This window comes from Natrix helvetica (genome assembly GCF_964273705.1).
Source record: "Natrix helvetica genome assembly, chromosome: 2".
In the NCBI taxonomy this organism is placed as follows: Eukaryota; Metazoa; Chordata; class Lepidosauria; order Squamata; family Natricidae; genus Natrix; species Natrix helvetica.
In genome coordinates this window covers 251,590,122-251,615,672 of record NC_138552.1, presented here as the reverse complement: position 1 = coordinate 251,615,672, position 25,551 = coordinate 251,590,122, and the positions used below count along the sequence as shown (strand labels likewise).

The following is a 25,551-nucleotide window of genomic DNA, read 5'->3' as shown; positions in this document are numbered from 1 at the left end:
ATCGTAAATATCTAGTATCTATATATCAAGAATACTTGGAAATGGTTGTCCTTTGAATTTTAGAGAATTACATTGTTGTTGAAATTTGGTGGCATGACCAGCAAACATTTTGCTGCAAATTATTTAAAAGTTTTGTCTGGTCTGTATCCTGCCTCTCCTCCAAAAACTCAAGGTAATAGTACCTATATAGCAGTCTTATCTCACCACAACCATCCTATAGAATAAGTTAGCTTGCCTAACGAATCTTTATTTATTTATTTATAAATAAAATAAAATAAATATATTTATTAAATATATTTTGCCATGCGGGCTACTTTAGGAATGGAATATATAGCTGCATGTAGATTTGACCCTGTTTCCAAGGTCCAAAACATGTTAATAACTCCAAGAAGTGCTTTGCAAATATAAAAGAGTAATTGTACAAGAATAAAATTGAAAATATTGTACTTTATTTGCACACACGCACACAAAAAGCTGTAACAAGGCACACCAAGCAGAAGAAAAACACATATGTGGATGAACTGGTTACTGTTGGCTTACAATATAACTTTCTTGTATATGCAGCTTTGAAGTTTGCTGCCATGGAAAAGAATATACTGTCGGCAACTGGTTAAGAAACTAAGAAAACTACCCACTGATACAAGACACATAAGCAAAACTAAGGGACTCTGTATTCCAATACAAATTTTAGTGCAAACACAGCTAGAACAAAACAAGATATGTTCTGTTCCCAAAGAAAAAAAGAGCAAAAGAGCAAGTTTTCCAAAGTATTTCACTTAAGGAGGAACACAATATGCAAATTATAAAAAAAGCTGCTATACGATTTACAAATACAACTGTTCTGATGCATCAAATAGGCATCAGAGGAAAACAGGATAGAATATTAATTGTTCTGGATCAGTCTAAGCTATAACCAAGTTTGAAGCAGATATGTAAAAATACTGTCTGAAGAAGTAAATCAGAGTGGTAAGCTTTTTAATTTATATTTGACAAGCCACACAAATTGAAATAAATTAAATAGTTCATAAGATCCCAATTAATTTTCTACCAATTGAAGTGCATAACCCATATTTAAATAAACCTTTTTCTTTAGTACTAGCGTCCTCAGAAACAATGCTTTTACAAATAATGGGCATAAGGTTAGGCTATTAAGAGTTCCTTTAATTACTAAATGCAGTAACCTGTAGCAGTATTCTATTTTGAAAAGCAGAAACCTGGACCAAGGTTGTGTTAGCCTGTTTCATAATCCAACCCAGATTAAATGGCCTTGATCACCATGATCAGAAAAAAAAATCAAATGCAAGATCTAGTTCAGATAACCTTCAGTGTTACACTACATTTCCACAAGTCTCTTGAACAGAACTTGCAGACCAGACAAAGAACTTCTGAGTTAATACAAATTCCAACTGTTAATTCAAGAGCAAAGTTCATCTTAACCAATATATTTATTGCAGTGGTTGATTAATTAGAAGCTACTGGATTTTTTAAAATAACAAAGTGTTAATTTAGAACAAGCAGAGTGAAGATGACCCTGATTAATGAAACAAGTTATGGCACATGGACTTATCTGAAGAGGCATTGATCCTTTGCTGTGCTGACAGGGTAAACTTCCCTTGCATCCATGAGACCTGCTAGACTAGAAGCCCCCCAAGCTTTTGGGCACCACGGACTGGTTCCGTGGAAGGCGGTTTTTCCACAGACTGGCAGGGCATGGTTTTGCGCACTGCCTGGATCCTGTATGTGCGCGGATGGAGCTTCACTTGCTTGCATGGCACTGTGGTGCTGGTATATGGATTGGGGACCTCTTTACTAGACTATAAGTTTCATCTACTTATAATATTTGAAAGTATTTTTCCCCTCTGTTTTAGAACTATTTATTTATATTCATTTTTGGCAAATTTAATTATCTAATTATTCTCACATGATTAATCTATTAATCTTAATTTGGAGACAATCCTGAAACCAAATACTGGAACAGAACTTCTTAATGCACGTGATTTAAAAATATAGAAATGACATGTTATAGTGATTTCCCGTTACTTATGATTTTTCCTCTTAAAACAGTTTTGATATAAAAAGTGGCATAGGAGATAGTGAAGTATGAAAAGTAATACTTTTTTAAATTGAGAATTTAAATATGGAATCATTTTTTGGTATCTTAGTGCTCATATTAATCAAGAAGAAAAAGTTAGCAAACTACTTTATTGTGAATTATGAAACTGAATAGAATTTAAAAGTTAATGCCCAATAGCTGTCTTATATTAATATTGTAATAGAAAGTAGACATATTTTGTAACTGGCAAATTAAAATGGATGAAAAATGTGATTTTGTGTTCTGTTCATGTTTCAAGAGGTATTCACAACTAACTGGAGGCAGCATCATAAACACAATAAGCTCGAAGTACATTAAAAGCTGAACACTGATGTGCTTAACATGGTATACTGTAACACATACACAAAAAAAATCACAATGTGAGTTTACTAGGGATTCTGAACTCTGTTCACTTTGCCTTAATTGGTTCCCGCTCCAACCATCGTACTCTAACCTTTTGCTTATAATGATATTCCTTCAGAAAGTCCTGCAACATTGTTGGCAAAGGAAGACAATCAATCCCATCATAGGAAGTGTACCTGCAAATTACTGCACGGCAGATATATTGCAAGCTGAAAGGAAAAGTCCTATTTAGAGAAACTGTAAGTAGCGGTTCAAAAAACATGCAAGAAATTGGATCTTTGTAATGTTCCAGAAGCCCTGTTACAGTAGAGGAGTGAAACACACAGGGATCATGAGCATCAAAACTGAAGTTGTGATTCCACTGCTCGATGCGTGCATGTAAAGATCGGTTGTAACGGCGGAAGCTCACAGAGAAGAGGTAGTCTTCTTGAGCAGAGTCCCTGAGCAAAAAAGTGCCTTCAGGTTTTCCTTCTAGAAGTGCTTCTGCTTCATAACGGTCCATCACACCCCAGTAGCAGGGATTACTGGTAATCTGAAGTAAGTCTGGCACTAGGCAGTGAATATAATCAATCTGAGTATGTACTTTCCAAGCTCCTTGCCTGCTGATGTGGCTATGGCTCTCACCAGATATTTGGCGCTGCTTTTGTCTACGGGACTGCAAGCAGAGAGTAGTTGTGTCTTCCTCCAAATCACAACTTCCTTGTGTTGTTGAATTGCAGTCTCCCATCAGTTCAGACATGCCAGGGGGCAGCTTTGGCCCTAATTTATATAGCGGATTAACCTGTGCAGTAGCTTCAAAAGTATGTATCTGAGCATTGGGAGGAGGATCCACACCTTCTTCTATACTGAGCCTTCGTCTCTCTCTCAGCCTATCTTCCTCATCTTCTGTAGAAGCCAAGGAGGAGTCAAATGCATCAAAAATAGCAGAATGTGGGCTCACTGGAGCGGTGTGCTGCTTAATTAAATGCCACTTTTGGGCCAGATCTGATCCAGCAGGAAAAGGACATTTTTCTAACATTAGTTCAGAAAGATGGATCTTCCTTTTGTTGGAAAAAAGAGGCTTAGATTGTTTGCAGTAAGTTCTCATAGGGAAACATAAGCCTACAGTTTCCTGCAATCTTTGTCTCAGAGAACGATTTCCTATGGTTCTGCTTGAGATGCTATCTGTATCGTTAACTGAACTCACACCATATCTTCTTTCCCTCCTTTGCAAGTGAGAACAGCCAAATCTTGTATCACTTTCCAATGAGCTCTGGGTTTTTGTAGAGCAGGAATGTTTCTTTTTCCCACCCCATGGAGCATGCCTTGAGTAGGAATCCCTTCGTGCAAATTTAGCTCCTGGGGCAACATTCAAGTCAATCTCTTTCTCAATGCTTATTTCAACAATCTGAGGGATTTCTGTGGCACAGTTTTGATTCTTTCTTGAAAAGCCTTTTGAAGTATTTAGACTCAGTTGCAAAGGACTGTTTGGTTGCTGCTGAGTTGCACCAGGCACACAAACACTTTTATCTCTAACAGACGCACTGTTGGAATTTATGTCTACATTTTCATTTCTATTTCCACCTTCAGGATTAAAGAGACTTTGGCATCTGTACTTGAAGCTGTTCCACATTTTCCCAACTTTACCCATGGATTATATTACCTACATCACAAAGACAGAAAGACAATTAATTTAGGAAAGTCACTTACTGAATAAAGAATAAATAGCTGAATACTTAATTCATGAATAAAATTAAAATAATTCATCTCATTTTCAGTTTATAACCTAAACATCAATAAAATATTAAGCAACTGAAATAATTGTGTTACTTTAATACAAATCAGCTACATTACGGTAACTGGGAAAAATACTAATTTTTCCTCCCAGTTCCGTGCTTTACTATTGTTTCCATATGCCTAACATATAACTGTAAATAAATATATAAATAATTCCAAATGGGTGAAGTTTTACATTTAAATTGACTTGAGACATATCATAAGGACCATAGGATTAAAGAAAACCATCTCTGCCTTCGTATACAGCATGTACTTCCAAGTGCTTATCATTATGTTGCAGAAAAGGGTTAATAATTAGAGTTACTAAAATAAGTAGGAGTAATTGGACACATGCCCAACTAGCCAGTATCTGCCTCAGTCAGATATATAATTATCATGTTGCCAGGTACAGACACAAGATATATATTACTATTGTCCTTGTCAATTTTTGGGTGACCATAGCAGAAAGTTCCCAAATGACAAGAGGAGTACAAATGGTCAGGCCTAACTACTGGAGTGCCGTTGGTTTTCCCGTTGGTATGTAATTTAATGTGGGTTCTTTCCAGATGAATGTAAGATTTCAAGTCCTCCCTCAAGAACTTAAGCATGTCAAATATAGTTTCAAATGTGACAGACTTTGAACATCTCTCTCTCTCTTTCTTTCCAGGTGTTTGTCCGTGTATATGAATGCATGTGCAAAATTAGACAGAAAGTCCAACACTGATCCCTCAGTACTTCCTTTTTACTGTTAATGACACAAATATTGATGCAAAAACTTCTGTACAAAAAGGTCATATGCTTTAAGACTTACTTTGATTAACCACAGCTATCACTCATATTAGAATTGAATTTTCAGTTTGATTTCAATGGTAAAATATATCTATATTAAACATATTTATAATGACATTTAGATTGAGTATCCCATTCACTTGATAGGTTTATTAAAATATTTCATACTAATGAACTGCAAAATCTATTAAAAATAATTGTAAACAATTCTGGATCATTGGAGATTATAAAAAGCTCCCTGAAACCCCACTGATGGTAGCTTAAATGCTAAAATCTACAATATTCCTAAAAGATAACAATTAGCAAAACCCTGTAAAAAGTGTTCTATTCATCTGCAAATACATTAAAGCAACCATTCTGAACCCACAAAGTGGTTGGTGATCTGAGGAGTTGGCTGATCATTTGAGCAGGCTGCCTGCTTTTTCCCCCAGCTGCTGCTCAACATCAAAAGGCTACTAAATATATACCTCTTTTCTAATATTAGTTTTCCAGGTAAGTAATTTTTATGGTTGCCATTAAAATGATAGAACACTTTGAAAGACTAGAATTTATTTTCAGTTCACAAGTATTATTAGCACTGCTTTGCTTAACAGCAACCTACAGTATCAATATATCATGCATACTACGGTAATTATGTGCTGTTGTATTCCACCTCAGACTGATTAACATGTTTCATCTAAGGAACAAGTAGGAAAGATACTAATACACATTTGCTACTATGCATTCTATTTTAGTTCTTTATTCTATCACAGATTTTGATCATGAAATATTGAAATATGAAGAGTTGGACTTGAATGTTTCCAATTTCTTAGATTGCAACTTGAAAGGTAATCTTCAGTACTATGTTACCTAAACATACTTCCAGGTCCTAATATTTAACAATTCTTCAACATCACCTTCAGTTAATATGAGCTCTCCATTTACACAGTTTAGTTGCAATAGAGAAAAATATTTTGTCTATGGAGATTCTCAATCATCCAGGTCATGGTTGTCCCAAAGGTGCTTTTTCAAGAGGCAACTGGACTTTCTGATTTTTCTTTGAAGACGTTTCGCTTCTCATCCAAGAAGCTTCTTCAGCAAGAGCTGCTGAGAAGCGAAACGTCTTCAAAGAAAAAACAGAAAGTCCATTTGCCGCTTGAAAAAGCACCTTAAGACTTAAAGAAAAGTCTTTTAAAAAAAAGCTGTTGCCTAAGGCCCAACATATCAACAGAAACAAAATGAAATGAAATACAATATACAAGCATAATATAGTGAAACAAATGGCTCTTCCTATGCTAGTGTTAATTGTCAGTGGTCTACAATTTTTCTATCTATACTCAACATGACAAGTTTATGAAGAGTGAAAATCATTCACCCAGTTTCTATTCCTTGCCTCCTTTTCATTTTTGTTGCTTGGTCACATTTCCGATCTAAGCCTTCTTCCATCCTTTCTCACCTCCAGGTCACTTCTGACCATTTTTTTTAACCTCTTGCCACTTCACTGAGTCACTCCCAATTCTCCCAAGACTATCATGATGTTATCCCTATATCTCCATTCTTATAGGACAATGCAAATGATGTAATTTGTGCCATTTCAATTTGGGTTTCCCATCAAACTTCAAAATGAAGCAGTTGTTTCCAGCTGTCTGTTGCTTTTACTTCCAGTAATGTCTCTGAATACATTTGGGATCAAATGTTCTAAGAAATAAAGGCTAGTATTTCATCCTGGAAAAAAATATTCATTCAATCATAACTATTATGACTGAAAATAAAATAAACTAGGCATATCATACATGAAATGCCAGAATAATTTTGGTTTGGATGGGGAAGGAGTCCCTGTGTGCATTAAGGTTTCTACTGCTAATTTATGGAATAATTAGGATCCCATATAAAAGATCCAAGTGCTGCGCAACGGAGTGACCTCCTGTTCCTGCCCCCCTCCCCCAGCAATTTGAAAGCAAGCAAATCCAAGTGGATTAATAGGTGGGAAGGTAACAGTGTTCTGTGCATCTTTGGCGTACAGCCATGATGGCCACATGACCATGGAAAATGTCTTCAACAACACTGGCTCCCTCAGTCAAGAAAAGGAGATGAGGTCTGTGCCCTAAAATCGGACATGACTGGACAGGGAAACCTTTACCTTTATAAAGTGAAATAGAATATATGTAAGACAAAATAGTATCTCCTTGCCATATTTATTCCTCAAATTTGTCATAGTCATTTATAATGGCACTCAGCCAGATCATTTGTTTAAAGTAGCGGAGCTGTGTTATTTTCTAATGTATGTGTTATTAGGCTATAGCAGTTCAATCATCAACTATTCATGATCATGCACAGGCAAAAATTAGTATCTCAGACAAAGCCAAATTTAAATAACAACCACGATGCACATAATGAATACAGTTCTCATAGATCTCATTTAAACCAAGAAAGCCCTGAGAAGCTGCAATCATGTACCAAACAGCCACTGCAAAGTAATCTATGACCTTGTTTCTATCCCAAGAATGGTACCTTCAGGGTAATGCAGATGGGAAAGAACACCAACTGCAAAGCAATAGTAATTACTGTATTCAAGGTAACAGAAATATCTATTACTAAGTTATAAGCAAACCTAACATTATGATCCTGAGCCTATTTAAGAGTAAGCCTTATATAATTTAGCAGGGTACACTTCTGAACATGAATGCACAGAAGTATTTTGTTAATTCTTTCAAACCTTTTTGAATGTGTATCCACAGGGCAGCTTTATTCAACACATTTTATTTCCAGGTATCTACATATTGGACTATATCCAAAATCTATTTTATTGATGAACTCATCATATGAATGCAAGAATGACAAACCATTCTCTTCTCATTACTAAAACAAATGGGCAAAGTTCTAAGATTGGTATGAATGGGAAAAAATACAGGGAATCAACTAATTTTAGAATAACTCAACTTCTAGGCATCATTTTTTGGTCCTGATTCTCCTTTTTTTGGGGTGAGTGGGCGTTTTTTACAATAAATCATCAATTTACTGGACTTAATATAACAGACTTTGGTTCACTGACAAAATCTGCTTCAGTACATGAATAAAAGCCTGGTTCAAATTTAACAGGTATTCTGCTTTAACAAACACCTCTTCCCCTCACTAAATGTTAAATTGAGGTTTTACTGTATTTCTTACTGAGATCTCATATGTCTGTATTTGTTACTAATCAAATGGCTGAACCCCATAAGGAAAGCTGGTGGTTTCCAGAAGGCCCTCTGATCTTCACACCTTGGAGTTGCTTTGTGTTTTGGGGCAATGGCTAAATTGCTCCCACTGTACCACCTATTTTGTAGGAACTGCCTCATCCTTCCTCTAACTATGATAGGTGGGTGGACAAGGGCTCTCTCATCTTCTGCACAGCCTAGTAAGGTATTTTTTTTAAAAAAAATTAAAAATACAAATTTTATAAGATTAATTCTATAATTTTCCTTAGCTAGACAGCTTTAAGGCATAGGACTACAGGCCCAGTCCTTTTTTTCCATAAATAAATACATATCTTTTCTAATATTGTTTTAATTTAACCCAGCTTTCTGAAGCAACTGTTCTAATGTTTTGCTTACTTTCACGTTAATCAAAGGTATCAAAGGAGATAGTGACCCCAACCCTATCTAGCCTCCATTTCTGGGTTGTTCCAGACGATCTATTTCTAGCAGAGGGGGTATTGAGGGAAAATGCTGACTATGAATGGCAGAGTTTAAAGCCTGCACATTCAGAAAAATATTATACACTCATAAATACAGATTCATATATAAACCTGATTCTTTCCCACAGGTTCATTTTACTTTTTTTTATCTGTGTTAGGCAAAAGAGCACTTTAGGGGGGGGGGGGGGTTTGCAAAAGAAAAAAAATCTTAAGTATAAGATCTATCTGACATAACATCCACAGAACTATATGAGAAAACTAAAACCAAAGAAATTGCTTCTATTAGACAAGGACCAAGAACAATAGGCTAATGTGCCTTATCAAAACATATAAGGAGGTGAAGGATATATCACCATTAGACAGAAGAGGTACCTCTAGCACCTGTTCTGTATTTGTGTATGACAGCAACATTTTTTAAATTTCATTTTTATAGCTGCCCATCTCAACAAGCGACTCTGGATGGTGTACATTGTACATTTTCTCATGCGTGCTATATATTTATTGCATCACTGCTGTAAGATTATTTTACTGTTTTGAAACTAAGTCTGAATTATATTTTAGAAAATCTATGATATAAAGAACTACTTTTTGAAAACCCACATGCATTCTTTCACTGATGCTCGTACAGGTAGTCTTCGCTTAACAACAGTTAACTGGGACCAGAATTTTTATGATAAAGCAATGTGGTTGTAAAGCACAACATCATATGACTACATTGCTTAGTAATGTAATCCTGGCAGTTTCTGTTGCCATTGTTAAGCAAGGATCACAGGTCATTAGGTAAAGAATTCTTTGCAACTTTGCTTCCAGCAAGCAAAAATCACTGGGGAAGCTGGCAGGAAGTTGCAAGTCCCAAATGTTTACAAGCAGGCTGGCAAACAGGTAAGTGGCTGCTGCCAGGTGAGTAGAATGTGCAGATGACTGATGAGCCATGGCAGAACTAACAATGGTTGTTACTTGGCTGTAAAGGGTATGCAAGTGGCCAATGAGGCCAGTGTAGCTGGGTTAGAGGTGGTTCCTGCCAGGTGAGGGAGACTTACGGAAGAGACTTGCAACCTTCTAGCTTCCCCATTGGCATTGCTTGAGGGAAGCCAACAGGGAAGGTTGCAAATGGTGATCCTGTGACTGTGGAATGCTGCAATCCTATTAAGTACAATTCAGATTGCGATCATGTGACTGTACAAGTATTAGGATGGCCAGAACTTTGAGGACCAGTCACAAGACTCCCTTGTTCAGTGTTGTCATAACTTCGAACAGTCACTGAATATGTAATTGTTAACCAAGGATTACCTGTACTTCTTTTCTGTTAGAGATGAATAATAAAGACTCTTTTTCCAATTTCTGAATGCTTTACAACCAGTCAACCTTAAAACAATTTCCTCTACTTTTTATTAATATAACTGCCAAAGACTGCAAGACCACCCAAATTAGAGTTCAACATCATATATACATTTTTGTTTTAGTTGTCCCTTACCAGGTGTCAACATCTACTAATTGGATAACTAAAAGGTGTTGCCCATCTTTTATGCTATTGGATAAGTCAAACTAATAAAATAACAAATAACTTTGGTCCTTACTGGTGACAGACCTACAAAAGGGATTATGAACAAAACTGATAAAATTGTTTAAAGACCACCAACTTTCATATATACCATGGGGCTCATGATTACCTAATGGATAACTTTAATTTATTTAACTAAATCTTCAAAACAAGCTTGCGCAATGTGACTTAAATGAATGCTTCCATCCCAGGTTTCTTAACATATAAGAAAGTGCTTTGCAACTGTCGTCTTCTTCTGCTGTGTTTCCATGTGTGTGTTTAAAAAATACATATATATTCTCACTGGAATTATTGGGTTCAATTGGGTTGCTTCTTAGATAATGGCAGGATTTTAAATGTTCACAATTTTTAAAACTCCTTGTTCTAATATTTTAATATGAAAAGCTTCAAACAGCTAATTCCTGCCACAGTCATACTTCACATTTTAATAAATTCTAGTATATATGTAACTGGGAAAATGATTTCAATTATCACAGAATTCTGTACTGCATTTTAATAGAAAAGTTTATCTAAATATATTCACCATTATAGGGATTAATAAAGCCTGAATAGAGATGTTTTCTATCCTTGCTGAAAAGTATCCATTATTATAGATTAAGTGATTAAGTCCTCTAACATAACACTAGGACTTCCAAGTGCCCAATTCATACAATATAATTCTGTTAATTTTTAAAATTCAGACAGGCAACAGTGTTAGGAGTACTGAGCAGAAATCTTTCCCAATAAGCATTACAACTCAGACCATTTGCCCTGAAATTTATAAACTACATATTTTATTTATACATTTTAAAAAACATACCTTTTCAACTTGTCAAAAAGATGGTTTAAAACTAAATGTGACCAGTGTCAATTTAAAAAACTGTTTATAGGCTTAAAATGAAGTTTGATATAGTTATTAATTAAGTAAGCACTATACTATGCCTTACTGTTAATTTATTTCAATTATACTGTCACTTATATAACCATTTAAACAAAACCTTATTTAAACAGTCTGCTTACATTTATTTTCCCATTGTTCAATTTGTCCCTCAATCCTTTGGATTCTTTGTTCCCTTCCTGCTTTTTCTACTCTCCAGTCTTCCCTGAGCGGCTAGCGACGGGGACACGATGGCGTCCCACACGAGAGAAGGCGGAGGGAGGCGTTGGTGGCAGAGGCGGCCCGGAAGATCATCGGGGGCTCTAAACATCAGTCCCCCGCCCCGCTGGACCTGCTGGGAGCCCCGAGCCTACCAGAAGCCCAGTGGAGGTCGTGGGAGGTTTGAGCTGGGCTTGAAACATTGAAACATCGGAGTCGCCGGAGTTGTTGGAGGGCGCCGGAGGCGGGCAGAAGGTGTGGAGTGAATAACAGAGGCCGCCTGAAATGGCGCTCAGGCGACGCTGGGGCTTGAAAGGTTCACGGGGAGCCGTCGACACCACCCCCCTCCCCATTATGGATTATCCGCTTGCCTTTGTATAGACTTTGAGGACGGCTTAACCCCTTACCATCTGGGGCTTGGAAGGACTGCGGGGAGCTGTTGAACCCCCCCCCCGTCCGCTATGGATCATCTGCTCACTCTCTTACGGATCTTTAAGAACTGCCTAACCCCCTACTATTGAGAACTGTAGATTATAGGCCCTACTTATTTTTTAACCACTTCTACCTATTTCTTTACCCATCTCTCTCATCTTGTAATCTTGGTTGCCGTTCTGTCATGATTTTTAACGGGTAGACTTATTTAACACCTTTAGCACCCAGTATCCATCTTTAGCCCGGTGTATTTATGTATTTATTATTTATCATTTATCATGTATGCGAGGTCTGACCTTATTTTACTGCGGGAGTCCCCCCTCTCGCAGTTATGGCCTCCCGCCCTCTCAAGGGCCCACCTCGAGGACGGGTTTATTAACCCAGAGAGGTGGAGGAAGCGCACATTGAGGGGTTTTTTAATTAATTGTTTTTTAAAAATTGTAAGGGGTTCCAGGGGTGGGGGGGAGGAACAGGTCAGGAGGGATGGAAGAGCCAGGCACCTAGGTGTGGTCGAAGGAGGAGGGAGCGGAGTGGGGGAGGAGAGGGAAGATAGCATTCCTGCGCAGGGCTCCTTGATACCAACGGTCATGGGGAGGGGCAGGTGCGAGGACAGATCAAGAGCGCGTAGTCGGTTGGGAGACCGGGGTTTTTGGTCATTCCCGGTCGTTTGTACCAACCCCTGCATACTAGGTGGTCAGGATCTACAGACCCAAGGCCTGAGACTGCTGTTATGCAACGCGAGGTCCGTTGTCAATAAGGCCCCCCTCATCCACGATCTAATTTTGGAGGGGGAGCCGGACCTCGCAGGAATAACCGAGACCTGGTTGGGCCGCGAGGGTGGTTTACCCCTCGTGGAAATGTGCCCTCCAGGTTATCAAGCATTTCACCAGCCTCGGGCCCAGGGAAGGGGCGGTGGGGTAGCAGTGATTATCCGGGAAGACTTAGAGCCGAGAGAGTTCACCGTGCCACAGACATCCGGGTGTGAGTCCCTTGTCGTGAGATGGGGCCCAGGGAGGCAGTTGGGCCTGCTGATAGTATACCTGGCTCCTCGCTATACGTCAGCGGCCCTGCCTGAACTCCTTGAGCTGATCTCATCGGTGGCGGTTGAGACCCCCAAACTTTTAGTGATGGGGGATTTTAATCTGCCGTCGATGGGAGAAGCGTCTGAGGGGGTTCGGGAGTTCATGGCTTCCATGACAGCCATGGACCTGACCCAGTTAATTCAGGGCCCTACTCACGAGGGAGGCCACACGCTGGACCTTGTCTTTGTCTGTGGCCAGTGGACGAGTGATCTGGGAATAGGGGATCTAGCCATTATTCCCCTGTCATGGTCGGATCACTCACTTCTCCGGCTTGACTTCCCTGGTGCCACCCCCCGCCGCAAGGAGGCGGAACCAGAAGGTATTAGATGGTTCCGCCCCAAGCGCCTGATGGAACCAGATAGGTTCCAGACGGAGCTTGGGCCACCTCCTGTGGACCTGACCCGCCCCCGAGTAGAGGACCTGGTGGACGCATGGAATAGTGCGACTACCGGGGCCCTAGACCGGGTGGCGCCTTTGCGGCCTCTCCTGCGGCGACAAACCACCCTGGCCCCTTGGTTTACCGAGGAGCTAAGGGTGATGAAACGCCACAAGAGACGCCTAGAGAGTCGTTGGAGATCCTCCCGTTCCGAATTTGACCGAGCACAGGCACGAGCCTATTTGAGGACGTACCTTGTGGCATTAAGAGCGGCCAAACGTCAACATTGTGCCGCTCTTATTGCGTCCGCAGATAACCGCCGTGCCGCCCTGTTTCGGGTGACTCGCTCCCTCTTGTTTGAGAGACCGCGGGAAGCCCCTTTACAGGGCAGAGCAGAGGAGTTTGGGAAATATCTACAGGACAAAGTCGCTCAAATCCGGATGGGATGGGCCCCTTTCAGTGGTCCAGTAGAGACGCCCGTGGCGAGTCTTGAGGGACCGCTTTGGGAGGAGTTTGACTCGGTTGCCATCGAGGATTTGGACAGGTTGCGTGGACGTCTGCGACCCACCACATGTTTATTGGACCCGTGTCCCTCCTGGCTTGTACTGGCATCCTGGGAGGTTACGCGCGACTGGCTCCTGGGCCTAGTGAACGCCTCGCTGGGTGAGGGGTCTCTACCGGCCGCCTTGAAAGAGGCGGTGGTGAGGCCCCTGCTCAAGAAGCCTTCCCTGGACCCAACGGACCTAGTCAATTATCGTCCAGTCTCCAACCTTCCTTTTTTAGCGAAGGTTGTAGAGAGTGTGGTGGCACAGCAGTTCCCACGTCACCTGGAGGAAAATGATTATCTAGACCCGCGCCAGTCCGGCTTCCGACCCGGGCACAGCACGGAGACGGCCTTGGTCGCATTGGTTGATGATCTCTGGAGGGCCAGAGATAGGGGTTGTTCCTCTATCCTGGTCCTATTAGATCTCTCGGCGGCGTTCGATACCATCAACCATGGTATCCTGTTGCACCGGCTAGAGGGGCTGGGAGTCAGGGGCACCGTTTTACGGTGGTTTGGCTCCTACCTCTCTGACCGGACGCAACGTGTGTTGGCAGGGGAGCAGAGTTCGACCCGGAGGTCACTCACATGTGGAGTGCCACAGGGATCGGTGCTCTCACCTCTCCTGTTCAACACATACATGAAACCGCTGGGCGAGATCATCCGTGGTTTTGGGGTGGGATATCATCTGTATGCTGATGATACTCAGCTATACATTTCCACCCCGAACCACCCCAATGAGGCCGTCGAAATGATGTCCCGGTGTTTGGAGGCCGTACGGGTCTGGATGGATGGCAACCGACTAAAACTCAACCCTTCCAAGACGGAGTGGCTGTGGCTTCCGGCCTCCCGGTTCAACCAGGTGCTTCCATCTCTGGCCATTGGGGGCATGCAACTAGCCCCCATGGAACAGGTGTGCAATTTGGGCGTCCTCCTAGATGCCCGGCTGTCCATGGATGACCATGTAACAGCCGTGGCAAGGGGGGCGTTCCATCAGGTTCGCCTGATGCGCCAATTGCGCCCCTTATTGGACCAGGATGCCCTACGCACAGTCACCCATGCGCTAGTGACGTCTCGCCTGGACTACTGCAATGCTCTCTACATGGGGCTTCCCTTGAGATGCACTCGGAGACTACAGTTGGTCCAGAACGCGGCCGCGCGGGTGATTATGGGGAGGACTAGATACTCCCCTGTAACACCTCTCCTGCGCGAGCTGCACTGGCTTCCTGTGGTCTACCGAGTGCGTTTCAAGGTTTTGATTATGATCTTTAAAGCGCTTCATGGCACAGGACCTAGTTACATGCAGGATCGCATCCTGCCCCACACATCCCTACGACCAATTCGCTCACACAGAGAGGGACTTCTCCGGGTGCCGTCCACCAAACAGTGTCGGGGGGCGACACCCAGGAGCAGAGCCTTCTCTGTGATGGGCCCAGCCCTGTGGAATGACCTCCCCCGTGACATCAGGATTACTTCCGATCTCCGCTCCTTCCGTGTACAGCTGAAGACCCACCTCTTTCAATTATCTGGCCTGGCTCAACCGTAATTTTTCTTACTCCTCCTGACTGTCTTTTTTAAATTTTAAATTTTAATTGTACATTGGGTTTTTACTATTGGGGTATGTTAATGGTGATTTTAATTGTCTAAATGTTGTAATTTGTTACCTCCTCCGTGCATGTATGTCTTTGTATATATGTATGTTTATGTGTTTGTACACATGTGTTATGTTCTATATGTTCCATTGTACGCCGCCCCGAGTCCTGCCTGGAAAGGGAGCGGCTAATAAATTCAAATTATTATTATTATTATTATTATTATTATTATTATTATTATTATTATTATTATTATTATTATTATTATTATTATTATTATTATTATTATTATTATTATTCCTTACTTTTAGCTTTCCAAGTTTGAGCTGTTATAAAATCTGACCAAAAAAGACCAACGGGAAGAGAACCAACTTAAGAAAATAAAAAACTCAGCAAATTTCTCCAGCTCATGCATCAGAAGATACTGTGAAAAGTTTGTGCTTTTCAGTTAGAGTTCCTTTCCTATCAGCATTTAAGGATAAAACATTTGGTTTTGCTTCTTATCAAGATAAATATGTAAAATTGGAAAAGGAGATGAATGGTTAAGATGGTGGAGAGTGTGAAAGCTTTGAAGCGATTGTTCTTGTAATTGTATGCTTTGTGAGCTGTATGCTGCATGTGCAGTTCAAGGGATTCTTTTGGAGTGGCATTTGCCCGAAAGGAAGTTGAAATTGCTGAAGCTGGATTGCTTGACTTAATTCAGATTTTTTGGGCTGAAAACCTGTGCTGGAGGATGGCAGGGCATGCTGTTTTATGGTGCTGACCATGCCTACTGTGACAATCATGTTTGACACATTTGTGATCTAGGTCGGGTGTGTCAAACTCAATTTCACTAAGGGCCACATCAGGGCTGTGGTTGAGCTCAGGGAAACAGGTGGCTGTGGCCTCTTCGCATTGGGTAGACTGGGCCGAAGCTACACTGGCCTGATATTTTCTCTTTGCATTGGGTAGACCAGGACAGCTCTATGAGCTGGATTCGACCACATCTGGCTCAGAGGCCTTGAGTTTGACATCCCTGAACTAAGTGGTTTTTTAAAAATTTGGCGACAGCTTTCTCAGACTGGTCTGGCTGTTCCTGAGTGATCTGCTATTGAAAGAACCTGTTTGAGTTGCTTCCTAGAGGAGTGGGCTGGAGAACAGGCTAAGATGGAAGATGTTTACAAAGCTCGCCATCTGTTTTGTTGTGAGATGCTGTGGCTTTGGAAGTGCGGACAGTGCCAGGCAGGGGGGAGGTTGCAGTAGAGCGGAAGACTACTGTGAACTCCCCTACCCTGCATAGGCCGTTTTACCTAATTAATGATTTAATCACTGATGAGAGGGACTTCCTGACATGGTATCACCGAGACCTGGTTAGGCCAAGAAGGGGAGCAAGTCCATTTGCAGATATGCCCAGCTGGGTTCGGGGCACGTCATGAGCTGGGGCAGGAGTGGTGAATGTCATCCAGGCATTTCTTACAGCCTTCGGAAGCACTGCATTACAGATCATCAGATGTGAGATACTGTTCATTAAGTTGGGCTCTAGGAATCAGTCAGAATTGCAGCTGTTGTGCCAGCCTCCCTGCAGCACAGTAACTTTCCTGCTTAAGCTTCTTGACAACATTTCTGGGCTGGCAGTTGAGTACTCCAGATTTGGGGAACTTCAATCTCTAGGAGTGGGATCTGAAATGGCTCAGGGGTGCATAGTCACCAAAATGACATGGGTCTATCTCTGATCCACTAGAGCCTGTCATGGGACAATAGCCAATGCATATACTGAAGCAATGACTATGCAATCTGGATTTGGGGGAGTTTTTGGTGTCTCCCTTGTTATGATCAGATGGCATCTGATTACCATGTGTTTCTTTAGTCCTACTATTCATTGCAGGGAGGCTGGACCCATTAGATGGGGAGACTGTTTTTATATATTGGTTTTGTTTGCAAGCTGCCCAAGTCATGCTTTTGTGAGGTTGGCAGCCATACAAATATGAAAGATAGGATAAGGCCAGGCAAGTTGAGGTGAGATGAGATAAGTTGAGTGAGTTGCCAAGCATCCAAAATGTGGTCAGGAAACCACTGGGCGGGGGTGACAGTTTTCCAAATTAGTTTTACAAGTCCTAGATCACCTATTCCAAGGTCATCATAACTCTGAACAGTCATAAAATGACCAGTCATAAGTATTATCTGTAGTAAAATTTTCATTAATACCATAATTCTGACATAGCACTTAATCAAATTCACAAAACACACTGATATGATTATTTATTACAATAAGATTATCCAACTAAAATATTAACTGGATGAAGCTAAATCTTCATCTGAAAATTGAGGTTTTACAAAACTGAAACTTATCTAAACTATAATATTTTCTTAAATACAGAACTGATAAGGTCTTTATAGACAAATATGTTTGTTAATACTATGTAAGGGCCCAAATTTTCCATTTTTACTAAAAAAAAAAAAAGTAACTGACAAATTTTAAGGAAATAAATCTAGCAGTATTATCCAAGAATAAAAAGTTGCTGAATCGGTCCAATTAGCGATGTATCCCAATGGGAATCTATTCAGAAGTAGGTCTCTCTGAATTCAGCAACTTGCTCTTGCAAAAAAAAAAAACCTACAGAATTGCATACTTAAGAATCATATATGAGCAGACTGAAGATTTCTGATAGCAGATTAAAAATGATTGCATTGATCCCACTATCTAAAGTAGCTATAATAATTATATTTATAAACATTAGTTAAGGCATGATCGCATAAAAATTGCAAAACCAGCATTGCATGATTAAAGTTGCCAACTGGATGCCACTTGGAACCAACAAGTTACCAACAATACATTTTTTTAAAAAAATCCTTTCAATTTCTAATATCATTTCTTAAAAATGCAAAGCATGCTACAAATCAGCCTCACTCTCCAGTATTACATTTTATTCCAAGAATGCCTATAAGATCAAAAGAGATCTGGCCATCTAGAAAGTATATGTAATTATGTCATAGGAGCATGAATGAGTTTACAATACAATACAATACAATAGTAGAGTTGGAAGGGACCTTGGAGGTCTTCTAGTCCAACCCCCTGCCTAGGCAGGAAACCCTATACCGTTCCAGACAAATGGCTATCCAACATCTTCTTAAAGACTTCCAGTGTTGGGGCATTCACAACTTCTGGAGGCAAGCTGTTCCACTGATTAATTGTTCTAACTGTCAGGAAATTTCTCCTCAGTTCTAAGTTGCTTCTCTCCTTGATTAGTTTCCACCCATTGCTTCTTGTTCTGTCCTCAGGTGCCTTGGAGAATAGCTTGACTCCCTCTTCTTTGTGGCAACCCCTGAGATATTGGAACACTGCTATCATGTCTCCCCTAGTCCTTCTTTCTCTTAAACTCTTAACATACCCAGTTCCCGCAACCGTTCTTCATATGTTTTAGTCTCCAGTCCCCTAATCATCTTTGTTGTTCTTCTCTGCACTCTTTCTAGAGTCTCCACATCTTTTTTACATCGTGGCGACCAGAACTGAATGCAGTATTCCAAGTGTGGCCTTACCAAGGCATTATAAAGTGGTATTAACACTTCACATGATCTTGATTCTATCCCTCTGTTGATGCAGCCTAGAACTGTGTTGGCTTTTTTGGCAGCTGCTGCACACTGCTGGCTCATATTTAAATGGCTGTCCACTAGAACTCCAAGATCCCTCTCACAGTTACTACTATTGAGCACGGTACCACCTATACTGTACCTGTGCATTCCGTTTTTGTTGCCTAAATGTAGAACCTTACTTTTTTTACCATTGAATTTCATTTTATTAGATAGTGCCCAATGTTCAAGTTTGTCAAGATCCTTCTGTATCTTAAGCCTATCTTCTGGAGTGTTGGCTATTCCTGCCAGCTTGGTGTCATCTGCAAATTTGATGAGTTCCCCATTTATTCCCTCATCCAAATCATTGAAGAAGATGTTGAAGAGTACTGGGCCTAAAACAGAGCCTTGGGGTACTCCACTGCATACTTCCCTCCATGTAGATGCAGTTCCATTGAGGACTACACGTTGAGTGCGGTTGGTCAACGACTTAGTTTACTATTGCTCTGTCTGTGAGATGTGGTTTGATGTGCACAACTCAATTCTAAGTTATGTACCTTCAAGACGTTCTTTTTATAGATTGTTCTCTGTTTCTATCACTAAGATCCAAACTTCAAAGTTTAAACTATGAGGAAGACTATCTGGAAGATGGCTTTTGACCCTTCTATGGGATTTGGATCTTTCAAAGGAAAAAAAATATTATCAAGTATCAAAAAAGGAAAATCTGATTTTAACAAGAATCATCCAGAGAAAATATGGGGGGGGAGGAGAATATTAAGAAAATTTAAACATTCATTACAGGAAGGCAAGAAGAGGAAGGAGATGCAACATTTTCAACAACAGATAATCCAGAAGGGAACTGCTTATGTTCTTATGGAGGGACACAATCAAATTTGTGCGTTAAAAAAAATCCAAAATCCCCAAATTGGGTAATACATTTATTAGGACTAGCCATAACAAAACAATAAAGTGTGCAAGTTTTAAATTTCAAGGATTTGTCTCTTGGCTATATTTTGTTATATATTAGAAACAGTCTGGAGGTTAAATTATCTTTGAATTTAGGAACCAGAGAGCACAATTCTTTTTTCTTAATTGTTTGTTTTCAGCAAACAAGATAATACTATTCTGTACTTATTAAGAACCCCTTGAACTGCATAACTGAAGTTTGTCCATCACTTCCTTCAACACTCTAATTAGTACAGACATGACCCTAACATTAACCAAAAAGTTTTCTATCTTTCTCTTTTCTTCTAGTCTACTTTCCTAATCAACCAATCACAGTAACATACAATAAGGTAAACATATTATTAACTGTAGTCATGCTTATTTAGAATTAAGTCTATTTTGACTTTTTCCCATAGGTTATAGTGTTAGGATTAGTCTTGCACGAGTGCTTGTTAGGGTTTTAGTTTAACACAGAACTATAATGCAGCGTAGTTCTGCACATTTAAAGAATCAGCATTTATCTGGCTATTTTTAAATGCACGCATTTATCACCTATAAAAACTAAATATTGCAAAATGTAACAATTCATCTGGCCAGTACAGAACTCAGCAACACCAAAATAGTAAGAAGTGCAGCTGAGTCAACTGAGGACAAAACTTCCTCAACCCATCTGCCTGGCATTACTAGTGAAATGCTGGCATTAACCACTTTGGCTCTAAATCTATTACTAGCAAGTTGGAAACTGTGACCTCTCCTACAATGTGTTAGATTGTGCAGAAAACCATATTTCAAGGCCAAAATGTGTTTTGAAACACCTTAGAGCAGCTGCATCTTTCCTGGGGTTTGTATAGTTATCCTCTGCAATGGGCAAGTGATCCTGTAGAAAGGCAAGTCTGATTTTATTTATTAAGCAATATAAAATATATTCTTAACCACTGTACATGTATGCCCATACATGTCCTGAATCATCTTTTGTCTTATGAATCCTGGTTGCTCTAAATCTCTACTACACATTATAATCAATCCAGTTTATATGCTATATATAACATGTTAGATATAATACAAAATGTTTCTCGGTCATACTCAAACCTTCTTTATTGTACATCTATATTCCAAAATATCAGAATGAATCTTATCAAGTGCTGACAAAACTAGTTGAGTTCAGAAGATAGTGGTTTTATACAAAAATAGTAATGGCATAGTATAACTCTTTGTGAAACCGAGTAGCATGCAGGCAATTATGAAGTATAAATTCAAGAATTTGATGTTATATTTGAATGAAGCCTAAACACTTGGATTGTTGTTTTTTTCAATTTCCATTAAAAAAGTAGACTGCTAATAAAATCTAAAATCTAAATTGTGATTGTTTTAGTATTTGAAATGAAGGGTTTGTGTGACCATAACAAATAGTGATTTAGAAATATCCCAATAAAATCACATCAATGCCAAACAACTTTTTTCTTTCCTGATTATTGCCTGATTTTCCAATATAAATATTAAACTTTATTGTTTTACTTAACATTGTAATATTTGCATCTCATGGATTCACTTAGTTAATTGCAGTGTTTCTAAAACTGATTTTATCTATGAATTATCTGCATGTCATTGTAAGAACTAAAGGGAAAGTACAATTTTTACTATGTAAATTAAGTCTAAGTTTTCGGCAATCTAGTTAATTCAGAGAAAGTTACTGTAACTCTACTTTCCTTTCAGTAGCTTCACTGTATCTTAAAACCAAGCAATATTAAGTTCAGCAAAATCAGCATGCAATCTTCAGTTCCTTTAATCTTTTTTGTGGTACCAAGAGTAATTTTTTTATCTAGTTTCAAGTTCCACTATTTCAAAGTGGAAAGTACATGAAAACTATAGTATAAACACAAAACAAATTATCTGTAAACTTAAAACTCTCTCTCTTTTTGCATCTTTCATTACCTTGCCCACCATAGATATAACCATCCATACAAACCTGAAATGTTGCTCATAAATCATAGATTACTTAATTTAGTGCAGTAATACTGATTTGCAAGATAAGCAAAACCATACCATACTTGTCGTTGCTATTCTCATATTCTAACATTTCCTTTACATTTTTTATCCTAGAAATGCACTTTAATACACCACCACATGGTTAATTCAGTGAGGTTGTTCTGTGTAAAAATCTTTACATCTGTATTGTAATCTCCATATCACAATAAGAAAAACTAACTCTTCAGCCAAGGATTTTGTAATGGATTACACCTGTTACTACAGAGAAAGGCAAGGAGGTTCTAATATTATTCAATGAATATTTTATATGTTTCTAAATTTTTAATCTAATTCACATCTGCAACCTCAAAAGAGATTAATAATCAGAACAGGTAATACTGAGCATGATTAGGAAACAGTTTCATGTCTACAGATGTAAATAAATCACAGGGAAATTAAAGAGCCTAGTTTAGACCTGGCTTAGAAATCTTGCTTTGTAATAAGATTTAAGGAGCAACTTTATTATATAAATTGTAGATTCCATAACTAAAAGGAAAAATTATCAGCATTTATGAAGACAATAAGAGTAAGTCAATGCACAAGAGCATAGAACTTCTGATTAACTGAATCAGAAGTTCTATGCTCTGAATCTTAGCAACCACACAGAGATTTTCTTCAGGATGATCTATCCCTAATCTGGTCCATTAGCTCAAAGGTGCTGCTAGTCATCCTCTTCTCTTTCCTTCTACCTTTTCCAGCACTAGAAAAGAACTAGGTATTCACATAATGTCTGAAAGTAATATAATTTGTGTAATGTAATGGGAAAGATCTTGTGAGACAAGGCAAAGAAATGACCAAGGGAGCATTAGATAAAAGCCCTGAAGAGGAATGTGACTGGGGCAAGAGGCCTACAACAGACTCTACCTAGTTCCTTGGGCTATAAAGGACACAGGGATAGGGGAATGTAATTTAAGACTTCCAAGATTTGGCTAATACAGCTTTACAATAAATTAGAATTAGCTCATTTGGTTGTGTTTCAGGTCTACCTCACAAGGCTGACATTTGTGCCTTCAGTGAGAATTCCGGGTTGATTTGTTCAATGGTTCATTTGTTTGCTTTCTTGACTGTCCATTCTTAAGTATGCATATAGTAGTATCTTAAGTGAACTTAGATGCAATATTTGCCATCCATTCAAAACAATTCTGTGAGTGACCTTCATTTTTGGCACAGGAAAAATGATTGTCCAAAGAACAGAGCTGATTCCAATATGTCCAAAACTGTACTCAGTAGTGCAATACAGATAAAAACATGCAACTTCATGTGCTCATATACAACAATTATAGCCTGAAGGAACAATCAATGGCCATAACCTCACCAGTTTAAGGTTACACATACTCCTTTGCCCATCTATCATATATAGAACAGCTTCCAGGTACTATACAACATTCTTCATATTCTAAGTTTAGTGGCATAACTATGAATAACTGAACCAGTTAACAGGAATCCCTGTCCACCAGAAAAAGGTGTCAGCAAATCTGTAACAGAACTCTACTGATTACTGAAATCTGAAGTAGTTTTCAGACACATGTTCAGAAGAAAAAAAAATATGTTCAATTTTGTTCAAGCACAGTATTTGCTTGTAATTGTCTCCTTCACTGACCATCAAGGCCATAAAACAAAAACTTCTCTCATCAAATAAGGATAACATGCTGAAAATATATTTTTCTATGCAAACATTCAATATGTTATTTAATTCATCTTTTGCCCCAATTGCCCACCACCCTGAACTGTCGTTTAAGGCACCCATCTGCTACATCTTTAACTTGCAAAATGATGAAGGAAGGAATTTCTAGTGCTCTGAGCCATACATTTTACTTTTCCCTCCCAGTTAAGATGATCGTTAAAATTATTAATTTATCGTTTCTCTCCTTGAAGTTGCAATGCCTTCACGAGACTTAGACGAGACAGCTAGGACAAGAATTTACCACCTGGCTTTCTGAGCCTTCCAGACCCCCCCCCCCCAAATTATAAAAAAATAAAAACGGGGGGGGGGGTGTTGCTTCGTAGAAGAAATACCGCATACCGTATTTAGCTGCTTAGATAAATCTCCCCAAGGAATCCGGAAAGCTACTCATTTCGCAGCCCTCCAACTGGGCTTTGCAGAATAAAACCGAGCGTACATTTTTCACTGCCCCATTTTGCGGATCATCCTCTTGTCGTCCCCTTTCCTTTAAGTCCGGGGGCGGGAAGCGGCAGCCGAGGAATGTCACTCGCTTCCCCCCCCCCCCCCCAGCCTCCTGACGACGGGCCTTTCAAAGAAAAAGGGGGCCGGGAAGGGAAGCGTCCCTCCTCTCCCGGCTGCTCAACTCGAAGCTAACCAGATTCACCCACCTAAGCTGCGGCTGCACACAGTGTCGGAGGCAGCAACTGGAGGCGCGGACCTGCAAGGCCAGCGCATCTCTCTCCCCGCTAGCCTCGTTCTCTCAGCGCCGCGCCAGCTCCCTCCTGGGTCCCGGCATTACCTCGCGGCGTCTCACGCCAGCTCCCTCCTCCTCCTCCTCCTCCGTCCCTTGCCGCGAAGATAATGCGGACCCCTTCCTCGCGCGGCCTGACCAGCAGTCCCGCCTCAGGCCCAGAAACCGAGCGCGCACCACCAGCACTGATGGAGGAGGGTGGAGGAGTGACAGCGGCGTGGCCAATTGCACAAAGCGGCTCCCTCGCTCCTTCGTCCAACAGTTACTCTCGGTAGCGGGGAACGGTGCAGCCGCAGCGCAGCCTATAGCAACGCGGGCCTCACATCATTCTCCCGTTAGAAACCAGAGAGCCAATCCTGGCGAAGATATAGAAGCCACGCCCATAGACCGGGCGACATTTCTCTTTCTCTGGTGTCAGTCGCGTCAGTGAGCCGGAGGGCGGGATCCCCGGCAGCAGAACGGAGGCTGGAGCGGCGGCCATCTTGAAACAGGGAAGACAGTTCACGATTTGGCATGACGGGCCAGGAGAGAGGCCTTCCTGGAGATACAGTAGTCATGGCAACGCGACGCGTTTCGCCCGGATGCAATCTCAGCGCTTTCAGTGAAGTGGGCTCCTATTGTCCTGCAACAATACCCGTGAACACCTTTTATATTTTGGTTTTGCAAGCTCTACGGAAGACAGTGACGTTCAGTCTCAAATTGATCCGAGGTCGTGGATCAAAAAAAAGAAGAAGAAGAAGAAGAAGAAGAAGCAGCAGCAGCAAATGGAGTCGACGGGTTTTTTGCCGTTTCCTAGCAAAAATAGGCCCTGGGCGAATTTAACGAAACTGAGGAAATCGCAGCGAAAACGGCCTCACCGCGCAGGCGTCTTAGCAGGAGCGCGGCGCTTCATTTCCATAAAGCCCGTGATTCATTGCGAATAGGACTAGAAAGTAAAAAAAAAAAACCCGTTACTTTAGCGCCGGCAACGGTCGCCCTTTCCCCTGCCTTCGCACGCGACGTTGGCATCCAGATAAGCTCGGTACCGAGCTGGTGCTGTGAAAGGAGCTGAGGAGCGAGGAGTTGCTATAACCTCAGGAAAGGCCGCTTGCTGGGAAAAGGTTCACTAGTGGATTTCATCACTCTTGGATGGATCACTGGACTGTTCTCCAGTGGAAAGCAGCGTTCCCCATTGTTGCTGCGATCTTTATTGAGATCCAAATTCTATTGGTGTCCTTTTTTAAGAGAAAAGCATTCTGTTCTCTAAAAGTGGATTCTCCCTGGTCCCCCCACCCAAAAAAATCTGAGTCCTGTATTATCATTGCATTG

The 25,551-nt window shown here is 40.5% G+C and overlaps 1 protein-coding gene across 3 annotated transcripts; it reads right to left on the bottom strand.

The window, feature by feature from the left end:
* Nucleotides 1-427: 427 nt before the first annotated feature.
* SOCS5 (suppressor of cytokine signaling 5) lies at nt 428-24,531 on the bottom strand. 3 transcript variants are annotated; one of them, XM_081940771.1, is made up of 2 exons: nt 24,292-24,531; nt 428-4,097 (listed from the first exon to the last, which is right to left on the bottom strand). In XM_081940771.1, exon 2 carries the CDS (start codon nt 4,083-4,085, stop codon nt 2,502-2,504), a length of 1,584 nt encoding a protein of 527 aa, XP_081796897.1. In that variant the 5' UTR covers nt 4,086-4,097; nt 24,292-24,531; the 3' UTR covers nt 428-2,501. The 3 variants fall into 3 exon arrangements, with proteins under 3 accessions (XP_081796897.1, XP_081796896.1, XP_081796898.1); XM_081940770.1 differs by having other exon boundaries at nt 24,161-24,530; XM_081940772.1 differs by lacking the exon at nt 24,292-24,531 and adding an exon at nt 23,853-24,130.
* Nucleotides 24,532-25,551: the final 1,020 nt, after the last annotated feature.

Excerpts from the sequence above, each read along its gene's own strand:
- SOCS5 (XM_081940771.1), bottom strand. The coding sequence starts at position 4,085 with ATGGGTAAAGTTGGGAAAATGTGGAACAGCTTCAAGTACAGATGCCAA.